Source organism: Colossoma macropomum, unplaced genomic scaffold, assembly GCF_904425465.1.
Source record: "Colossoma macropomum unplaced genomic scaffold, Colossoma_macropomum, whole genome shotgun sequence".
NCBI lineage: Eukaryota > Metazoa > Chordata > Actinopteri > Characiformes > Serrasalmidae > Colossoma > Colossoma macropomum.
In genome coordinates this window covers 135,692-146,911 of record NW_023495123.1, presented here as the reverse complement: position 1 = coordinate 146,911, position 11,220 = coordinate 135,692, and the positions used below count along the sequence as shown (strand labels likewise).

Sequence of the window (11,220 nt, the reverse complement as noted above, 5' to 3'; positions counted from 1 at the left end):
TAAATACAGTAAATAAATCTACTATTTCTCATTGAGATTGTTGTAAGCTTAATTGAAGATGAACTTATTTCTAGACATTTTTTACTTGTTATAATAATTTTATTAAGTAAATTTATCTCAGGATAGTGGCAGATAAGTTTGCTTTTTTAAAGAAATAAGCTAGATAATCTTATAATAAGTGCACAACCATCTCAAAATGGGAAATATATTAGATATATCGACTAGATTTAAGATCATTTCCCTTGGCAAGATACCAGTTTTTTGCAGTGTATATTTGAAATTATTGTATGAAAAACTGTACAAAAATATATTGTCATTTTATTATTATTATTATTATTATTAAACTATGTTTAAATTACAACTCATGATACAACAACTGTGTAAAAAATTTAATTTATAGTCAAAACTAGTTATTTTTTAACATTTTAACAAAGTAACAAATAACATCATTTTAAAACATCAGTAATATAGGCTACTGAAAATAGTTTATGCACTATTTATTAATGGAATATTGTTTTTAACCAATCACTAACCTTCTATTTTTAAATAGAATAATTGAAAAAAAAAAACAGTCTTCTCACAGCTTAACAATGTCTTAAGTGAACACAATATCCATGAAAAATTCCTGTCAGGCTTCAGATTAAATCACAGGACAGCATTAGTGAAGGTAATGAATGTTCTGAGAATAAATGCTGAAGCAGGTGATGTTTTGGTACTTATGCTTCTGGATTTTAACTGCTTCTCTTCATATTTAACTGGAAGACAGTATTTTGTAAGCATAGGTGAACATATCTCAGATAAGCTTGATATTCTCTGTGGTGTACCACAAGGCTCTGTACTAGGTCCACTTCTGTTTTCTTTGTATATGCTGCCACTGTTTCAGATTATAGAGAAGCATGACATCACAGTTATGCAGATGATACATAACTGTATATATATTTATAGCTTCAGATGATGTCACTACAGTAGAAAAGCTCATAATATGTCTGTCCAGCATTGTCAGCTGGATGAATAGCAATTTTCTAAAGCTTAATGAAGAAAAGACCAAAATAATTATAATCAGTAGAGAAGCAAAGAGGAAAAATGTGTATGAAAGACTTGGAAATCTGGCTCTACAAATAAAAACTGAAGTTGGGAATTTTGGCATAACTGGACTCTGATTTAACTTTTAAACCACATATTAATAATGTTGCTAAAACTGCTTTTTATCATTTAAGGAATATAGCACAAGTTTGACCTTATGCTAAGAAATTGGTCCATGCTTTTGTTTATTTCTCAACTTGACTACTGTATGTTTGTTCATGTTCAGGATTATATAATGGAGAGAACGCAGACATGTGACCTGGTCATTCTGAATAGTCCCCATCCATCCCTGCCCAAGATATTCACAAGTAATTTAGAGTAAATTATATAAACGTGTTGACAATTAAGAAGATTTAAGGAAGAAGAGGAAGCAGAACTACAAAGTTATTCTGAGAGTGCTGTACATCACTGTAATTTACAGCATTTGGCAGACACTCTTATCTAGAGCGACTTACAATTCTGATCATTTTACACAGGTAGGTGATGGTAGTGTTAGGAGTCTTGCCCAAGGGCTCTTATTGGTATAGTGTAGGTGGGGGATTGAACCCCAGTCTACAAGTTAGAGGTGTTATCCACTACACTACACCAACCATGTTACATTCTGTTCTCCATCTCCTCAGATTACCTGAGTCCAGAGATGCTCTAAATTACTGGTGGGTTCATTTCAGGGCTGGGCAATATTTATCGTGATAAATTATGTCACAATACAACATAATATGTGTTTCTGAGTATATCATGGATATAATCGCTACTTAAAACACCGAAGAACTGCATGTTTGAATACAAAGAGAGCTTCTTTAGTCCAGTTTCGTTTGATTTAGTGCAGCAGTGTCTAAAATTTTGAACACAAATTATTGGATTCATAGATTTTCAGTGTTTTTTAATGTGGCTCAAATCTTAAAAAATGCATATTGTGCAATAACAACCACCTGAATCTACAGGACAGTGTGGAGGAGACCTCAGAGAAATGGCTGGTACAGAATGTTTGTTTTTTTAATATGATGGTGGCATTTGAGTAAGAATATACAGCAAACATGCAGATGTATCTTCATTTTTGTTGTTCTTACATACTTTGAAAACTCCTGTGGAGAAACGTATGACAAATGTACATGAACAGAATGGGCTACAATTGAACTGGTTTGAATAGACTGGAAACAGTAAACTCTTACAAGTAAAGGTTCCTACAAGGTTCTTGGAGGTTATTATGTGTAAAACACATTCATAACCTTTTGTGTAATAACTTTACAGGCTGCAGCTTTTAGAACCATAAAATGCCTCAGACGTCTGGTTCCTAGTACTATAATGGTGAACAATTCTGACTCTGTAAGTTTCTCTAGAAGGGTGCATTTCACACCGAACCACTCTGAATGATTTTGTTTACATCTAAACCACTGATGATTAAGTAATTTTACAAAATCGGTGGAGTTCCCCTTTAACTTAAGATCTGACAGGTCAAGATAAGATTTTTCACAAATTTGTATTACAGAAGCAAATCTGACCTTAATTTAGGCATCTTATCTTATCTTACAGCATCTTTTCTTATCTCAAGTTAAGAAATCTTAACTTACTCGATTGAAATCGACAATCGTCATGTCTGTTACCTAGCAACCAACCATATGTGCACAGCTGAAACGTAAACATGTAATCAAAATAATCAAGCTAGTTAGCCAGACAGCCAATGTCACTGATGTACAAAAGTAAAACAGGTAAAACAGAACTAAAGTGTGATAAGTTGTGAATACTGTGAGAGCGCACACTGCTGTTTATCAGAGCGTCGGCGCTCCCCAGTTTCAGTCTCCATTTCCCAACCGTTATTCCTCCTAATAAACAGACACACGTTCAGCTCTGTCTCCTCATTATTCACCACCATCACTGTAATATTTCATCATCAACAGTAACACAGGAAGGTGATCAGAGGGACGGTGGAGATATGCTAGTAGTGAACTATACTGCCTGGCACAGCTGCCTAAAAACCATAGAAACAGATGGTTAAACAGAAGTTAAGACCCTGTTGACAAAATTACACTGCATATCAGTAAGCAGGTGTAAAAAGTAGCAAAAGTAGTAAAAAAGTGATAATTTACTTGAGTACAAGTAAAAGTACTAATAAAGAGAATTATTCAAGTAAGAGTAAAAAAAGTGGTTTATTGGTAAACTACTTGAGTAACTCGAGTAAAATGCACTGAACATGGTACAGTAACAAGAGTAATGAGAATAAATGCATTTGGTTGCACTAACAGAATATTCCTAATGAGGCACTTAAACTTTATTTGCTCATAGATAGATAGATAGATAGCCAGATTCAACTTTGTCATTGCTTAGTAGCAACGAAATATAAATATATATAATATATGTACATACATACACACACTTACATACATACATACATATTTAATCAATAGAACATGAGAGGGAGTGTGTTATGGCAAAATAACGTCACGGCTGTGATTTGGTCACCGTAGATCATCACAGCCATGATGTTATAGCGATAACTATATAAATATCCTTTGAGTGTTCTATTGCTTTTATACAACCACCCTGTGAAAGACTGCACCATCAAATAGTGCAACGATTCAAGAATAACGTTTCTCAACATAAAATAGCAAATAACTTCTTTTCATCATCTACGGTACATAATAACATCAAAAGATTCAGAAATCTCTGTATGTGAGGGACAAGGCCAAAAACCAGTATTTGCTGGCCGTGATGTTTGGGCCCTCAGAAACCATATATATAAACAGGATCCAGAAATGCTGCCACCTTCTCTGGGCCTGAGCTCTGGGACTGAGGAGAAGTGGAAAAGTGTCCTTCAGTTGCTTTGTACTATTTTCAATGAAATATAGGATTTAAATGATTTTTTTATTTACATTTTGCACAGCGTCCCAACTTTTTTGTAAATGGGGTTGTAAAATAATAAGCAGTGGTATATTATTTATTAGCAATTTTATTAGCAATGCCTACCTTGAGCCTCTTATTGCCGACTAAAACATCAGGTTGCTAAACATTTGAACAGTGTGAACATTTTTCAGCATCGACTTTTATACCCTTTACAGTTTTACTAGTGAGCAAAAATGCTGCCTATGTAGAAACTCACTAAATATTGAGACAGACTGATATTCAGATTGAGTTCAATCAAAACATGACCTGAATGCAAAAGTGCAAACTAGGAGGCTAACAAAATAACAAATACTGGACCTGGCTGTGTTGGAGTCTGTCAGGAGGACCTTTGTGAAATGACAAGCACAAAGTTTCACAAACTGGTAGGTAAAACAAAACAGAAACTACAATGTACAATGAGATAAATGCAACAAAAAGTAGTGAAGCATTTATTTAACTTTCATTCTTGTAGTTTAAACACATGTTAAGTGTCAGCTGATATTATTAGGTATAATATTGTATAAAAATGAGAACAGAATATACAGAAATGTACCGTTTTCACTTCGCTGCATACGTTATCATAAATAAACAGAGTTGTAGTCATCTTGAAGTCTAATTTTGATGCCAGCAACACATTCCAAAAAAGTTGGGACGGGGGCCTGTTTACCACTGTGTTTCATCACCTCTTCTTTTAACAACACCCTGTAAGCGTTTGGGAACTGAGGAGACACTGCTGTAGTTTCGAAAGTGAAATGTTTTCCCATTCTTACTTGATATAGGATTTCAGCTGCTCATCAGTTCAGGGTCTCCTTTGTCATATTTTTCATTTCATAATGCGGCAAATGTTTTCAGTGGTGACAGGTCTGGACTGCAGACAGGTCAGTTTACCACCCAGACTCTTTTAATACAGAGCAATGCTGTTGTAATACATGCAGAATGTGGTTTTACATTGTCTTGCTGAAAAAATCAAGGCCTTCCCTGAAAAAGATGTCGTTTGAATGGCAGCATATGTTGCCATAACCTGTATATATCGTTCAGCATTAATGGTGCCTTCACAGATGTGCACATTACCCATGTGCATTAATGCCCCCCTATACCATCATTAATACTGGATTTTGAACTGTGCACTGATAACAAGCTGAGTGGTTTTTAGCCCGGAGGACACAGTGTCCATGATGCAACACCAACAGTGTTTTTCAGAAGTGTTTCTGAGCCCATGCAGTGATTTCCACTACAGAATCAGGTCTGTTTTTAATGCAGTGCTGCCTGAGGGCCCAAAGATCACAGTCAGCAAATACTGGTTTTTGTCCTTGTCCCTTACATACAGAGATTTCTCCAGATTCTCTGAATCTTTTAATGACATTATGTACTGTGGATGATGAAAAACAAAAGTTCTTTGCTATTTTATGTTGAGAAACATTATTCTTGAATTGTTGCACTATTTGATCATACAGTCTTTCACAGAGTGGTGAACCCCTCCTCATCTTTACCTATGAAAGACTCCGCCTCTCTGGGATGCTCTTTAAATCCAATCATGTTACTGAGTTGTTGCCAATTAACCACCAGGTGTTTTACCAGCCTTTTGTTATCCCCTATCCCAACTTTTTTGGAACATGTTATTGGCATCAAGTTCGAAATGGGGAAATATTTTTAAAAAACTATAAGATTTCTTGGTTTCAACATTTGATGTGTTTGTAGTGTTTTCAATGAAATATAGAATTAAAATTATTTGCACATCATTGCATTTTGTTTTTATTTACATTTTGCACAGCATCGCAACTTTTATAATAATCACACTGATTTTTGATTAAGTTAAGCTTATCTGTTGTTGGTTGTGCTGTTGTTTCTCTGTTGATTGTCCTCTTGGTTGTTGTGTGTGACCCTCTTGGTCAGGGCTCAGTTTTAAAAGAGATTTCTAACGCCAGTGTTTCTACCTTGGTTAAATTAAGGTGAAATAATAATAATAATGAAGAATCAAATGTCAGACACCGAGCATAATCTGATCAACTACATTTGGAGTAATGGGGTAAACTAGATGTTTTGTTGAACAGTCGCTTTAAGATACAGACTGTGAGGATCTTCTCTGAGTGCTGGTGTTGATATTCAGCAGTAACAACCTCCTCAGCTGAGTCATCTCACTGAGAGTCATAGCAGTCATAAGGCTGTAGAATACACACACATTGAGTTTAGTTCATTATTAGAAAGAATTTAAGAAATGTACTGAAATAAGATAATGAACACAAACTGAGGCAATTAATCTTATTATTATTATTACTGAGACATGTAATTATGAAATTATTAAAAGAAAAAAAAACGACGGCTAGTCTATGGCCCTTTAATAACAGGTATCACTAGAGGTTACAGCTATGCTTGAGTAACACAAACAAAATCTGTTTTAAAGAGCTGCCACAGTGCTAACAAATAACATGTCACATAAATGGGTGAATTGACTGACATTATTACTTGAAAGTACTAAGCAAATCTGAGAAAGTCAGTGAGTGCCATGGATTTACACAACAGCACCAACCTCTCACTGCTGTCGGAACAAAACCTCCATTTTTTGTCAATTTTCAGTTTTTGACATAATTTGAAATGCCTGTTGTTCTTCATATTGTGTATGAGTTTCATGAAGGATGGACCAAAAGAAATGACCAAAAATGACTTGGAAAAAAGTCTGGTTCCATTGACTTACATTGAAAGTAATGCATGTTTTTTCCTTCTCCTGTAAAGTCACCATTTTGGAGATACGAAGTTTTGTTCTGACAACAGCGCTATGACTTTGAATAGAGAGAGAAGAGTCTTACCCAGATCACACCCAGATAGCCCTCGAATTCCAGCTTCCTAAAAATGGAAAAAAGTCACATTCTAGTTTATTTGAGGATGAGTACATGACTGTAAAGTTATGAAAACATTAGTATATGACTGTAATATTCTGAAAACATTAGTATATCACTGTAAAGTTATGAAAACATTAGTATATGACTGTAAAGTTATGAAAACATTAGTATATGACTGTAATATTCTGAAAACATTAGTATATCACTGTAAAGTCATGAAAACATTAGTATATGACTGTAAAGTTCTGTAAACATTAGTATATGACTGTAAAGTTATGAAAACAGTATATGACTGTAAAGCTAATTTACATATGCATTTATGATCTACATATGCACTGTGGCAGTTTGCACATTCATGTGTGTGAGGAGCGAGAGGCGGCGTAAGCAGCAGGAAGTTCAGTGTCCTGTAGAGTATAGGACTGAACACAGTTTGGGAACCACTGGTGTAAAGTAAATAAACTAATACTGGCAGTTTGGAATTTATGTTCTTCATTTGATCCACATTGAAATTATTTGATTTGATTTACCAAACTCAGGGAGAGAGATGGATGTAGAGCGGAGCTGCCCTGTTAAAGAGACACAACAGAACCACAGACAGTGGAAAAGATTAGTCTAAATCTTCTGTTACAGCTTTTTAAACATTCTCAGATTAAGAAGGTATTAATAACACCATCAAAAGAAAACAGAAACATGGCACAACACAGTGGTGTAGTTAGATCACAGAGCTCGTACAGTCATATGCAAAAGTTTGAACACCTCTGGTTAAATTACAGAACATGTTACTGTTGATTTTCTAAGTGAAAATAACACAACATAAAAATAACAACCTCCACAGAGAATAACTTAAATATGACATTTATCTGCTAATTTCAGCCCACAAATTTGATTTGTCTGCTGAAAAGAAGAGAAAACAAACACTGTATCACACTGGACGCTTGGAATTTCCTGTGTATAAATAAAGCAATAAAAAAGAAAATCAACAATCATGGAATTTGACGAGGGGTGTGCAAACTTTTGCACATGACTGTAGATCAGTGATGTCTGTAACAGATCAGTTTAGTAACAGATGATCTACAGAAGATCAGACTGTGGATGTGTTTGTTCTGATTGGTGTGGATTCAGGGTTTAGTGGACGTTTGCTTCACGACCAGGTGATGATCTCACCACCAGCTGTGGTCAGTCTTGCAGTCCGAGTCAGTCTGACTTGAGTGAGCTTCTGACCATCATCATCATCATCATCATCCTCAGCTGACAGAGAGCGAGAAAAGAGTCTGATTCAGCTGATAGACTTTCAGACCCTCAATGTGGCGTAATAATTGTATATTTTGGAGACGGAAAATGAAACAAAAATAAAAATAACCAACATTACCCAGATCTGTAGAAAAGTCTACTGAAGCAGTGGAACCTTCTGTAAACAAACAGTAAAAGCTCAGTGAACAGCAGGAATAAACACTGAGTGACGAATATAAAATGTGTCCCATCAGATTAATGACGTAATAATGATATGATGCAGATAATGAAAATGAAATAAAATAAAAATAACCAACATTACCCAGATTTGGACGTGGTAAATCCATTGAAGCAGTGAATCTTTCTGTAAAGAAACAGTAAAAGCTCAGTGAACAGCAGGAATAACACTGAGTGACGAATATAAAATGTGTCCCATCAGATTAATGACGTAATAATGATATGATGCAGATAATGAAAATGAAATAAAATAAAAATAACCAACATTACCCAGATCTGGACGTGGTAAATCCATTGAAGCAGTGAATCTTTCTGTAAAGAAACAGTAAAAGCTCAGTGAACAGCAGGAATAAACACTGAGTGACGAATATAAAATGTGTCCCATCAGATTAATGACGTAATAATGATATGATGCAGATAATGAAAATGAAATAAAATTAAGATAACCAACATTACCCAGAGCTGGAGGTAGTTTATCCATTGAAGCAGTGAATCTTTCTGTAAAGAAACAGTAAAAGCTCAGTGAACAGCAGGAATAACACTGAATGAAGAATATAAAATGTGTCCAGTCAGATTTATAACATAATAATTATATGATTTAGATATTGAAAATGAAATAAAATTTAAATAACCAATATTACCCATATACGGAGGTAGAAACTCTCTTGAAGAAGAAAAACTTTCTGTAAAGAAACAGTAAAAGCTCAGTGAACAGCAGGAGGAAACACTGAGTCTGGAAATGTGTTTAATTTGTTATCACTGTGGCTTTAATTAGATTATATTATAATTAGATTATATAGTCTTTGATTAGATCATTTCTTGTACACAGAAAGCAGCAACTATAGTCGTACACAAAAGTCTGAGTGTGAATAAGTGAACACAGGGAACATTAAGGAATCCACTTCTGTACATATTAATACACAGTTACTGTTTATTTACTGAGTTTATCATACTGGGAAAACATCAAGACATAAAATGTGGACTGTGAGAATATGATAAACTAAAGAAATTAGCAAAAAAAGTCATATTTAAGTGTTAATTTATTTATATTTAGACACATGGAATTTGACCAGAAGTGTTCAAACTTTTGCATCGTAAACATGGTCTTCTCGTGTTGCAGTGACCGCTGTGGTGGGCAGATACGTGATGTAAAGTGAACAGAGGAATAAAAAGTAGCAGAGCTGAACTCACTCTGAGTCTGAACTGCATCTCCTCCATCCTGGTCATCATTCATCATCACTGAAAGAGGGAGAAGATCATCAACATCTCCTCTCATGAAACACCATCTGTCTACAAATGGATCACTGATTGTTCCAGCTGTGAATTGAAAGATCCAGCTGTGAATTTAAAGATCCAGCTGTGAATTAAAAGCTCCAGCTGTGAATTAAAAGCTCCAGCTGTGAATTTAAAGGACCCTTAAGAATTGAAAACTGTATTTGAAATTGTGTTAAACTGTATTAAAATGGAACAATGATGATTACAGACAAGTGAAGTGGTGGTCAGAACTTGGGTCTTTTCTTTGGGTTAACAAGAAATTCTATTGACAGAAAAAAATCTAATTGTAATAATAATAATAATAATAATAATAATAATAATAATAATAATAATAAACAGCAGTTAAAATAATTGCTTTAACATTGTTTTGTAATAATCCCTGACACACCAGATAAAATTAAAAAAGAAAAACCCAACCAAATGAAACAACAACCCACTCCATCACTGGATGAGTGATATGGTGAACTGCTGGCATATCAAGTTATTTTGTTATTTTGTGTTTATCTGCCAACAGATTAAGTGATTGATCCATTCAAATGCTTTCAGCAGTTGCTGAATATCAGTATCATCTGCACCTGAGTATTTCTTTTACACTGCCAGTGTATGAGAACATATAAACAGCCTGTTTTTGTTCTCACCATCTGAATATCCTCTGTGGGCATCTTTAACTGGAGGTATCACAACTTTTCCTTTTGCTATTTTTTTCATAAGAAGTGCAAAAGCCATCGCAACAGCAACACCGGCAATTACTATGCATGAGAGAACTGAGAATAACACAATTCCCTCTTTTCCTTCATTTTCTTTCTTCCCCTTCTGTGTGCTGTTTGTACTGCCCTCATCACAATCTTCTGGTTTATCACTAGGAACCACACTAGAAGTCCTTTTTCTAATGTCCTCATCATAAAATTTCAGGTAAGACTGCAGTCTGTCTGTACAGCCTTGCTGCAGATAGTCCTTGATGATTTGATTGGAGTGGGTTAAACTGTTCCACTCTGTTTTAACTGCTAGGAACCTTTTGTCCAGCACTTCCCACTCATCTCTGTCAACATTAAAGCGGAGGATGATCTTTCCATTGAGTCTGAATTCAGCTGTAGTGCTCAGTAAGGTCACAGCTCCACTAGAGGATCTCTCAACCTCACAGCCGTATCTCTGTGTAAGGTCACTGTCAGTATCTGAAATGCAGACAAACATCATTTATTTATAGTCTTTAACACACAGCTCACCATATACATTTCTAATATTATACATACTCAGAGTGTTTTAATATGATCAAACTTATCACCAAACTTTAGAACTGATACCTTTTAGATGGTGGTAGAGCTCTTTAGAATAATTACGAAATGTGTAATCCACATCCTTCATTGTTATTCCCCAGTGAGAGTACGTCCAGGAACCAGTTCTTTTTTGGACGAAACAGTAGATCTCCACACCATCAAACTGGACAGTGGACTTCATGATCCAGTTGTTGGAGTGATTGCTGTAGGTGTGGTATAAGGAGTGTCTCTCTGTGGGACAGACACAGAACAGTAAATAAATCACCCAGCAGACAGAACAACTGCTTAAAAACGGCCGAGCTAAACAGTCTCTTGAAGAGATGTACTGAACAGCTGGATAAACTACTTGATCATTAGAATAATAATTGGTTTAATTTAATCTGAGATTAACTCAGTGTCTGCACCTT

At 35.2% G+C, this 11,220-nt stretch overlaps 1 protein-coding gene across 5 annotated transcripts in view; it reads right to left on the bottom strand.

The window, feature by feature from the left end:
- Positions 1–5,482: 5,482 nt before the first annotated feature.
- The window catches only part of LOC118801028, a 30,821-nt gene continuing 25,083 nt past the window's right edge, over positions 5,483–11,220 (bottom strand). Inside the window, exons 5-16 of one of the 5 annotated variants that reach the window (XM_036561217.1) lie at positions 10,841–11,044; positions 10,178–10,711; positions 9,456–9,581; positions 8,906–8,947; positions 8,721–8,762; positions 8,535–8,576; positions 8,350–8,391; positions 8,167–8,205; positions 7,962–8,045; positions 7,325–7,363; positions 6,765–6,801; positions 5,483–6,122 (exon numbers count right to left, since the gene is read on the bottom strand). In XM_036561217.1, coding sequence (XP_036417110.1) covers positions 6,770–6,801; positions 7,325–7,363; positions 7,962–8,045; positions 8,167–8,205; positions 8,350–8,391; positions 8,535–8,576; positions 8,721–8,762; positions 8,906–8,947; positions 9,456–9,581; positions 10,178–10,711; positions 10,841–11,044 — 1,226 coding nt within the window. In that variant the 3' untranslated portion in view covers positions 5,483–6,122; positions 6,765–6,769. The remainder of the gene's footprint in view (positions 6,123–6,764; positions 6,802–7,324; positions 7,364–7,961; positions 8,046–8,166; positions 8,206–8,349; positions 8,392–8,534; positions 8,577–8,720; positions 8,763–8,905; positions 8,948–9,455; positions 9,582–10,177; positions 10,712–10,840; positions 11,045–11,220) is intronic. The other 4 variants (XM_036561221.1, XM_036561219.1, XM_036561218.1 and 1 more) reach the window with 4 other exon arrangements.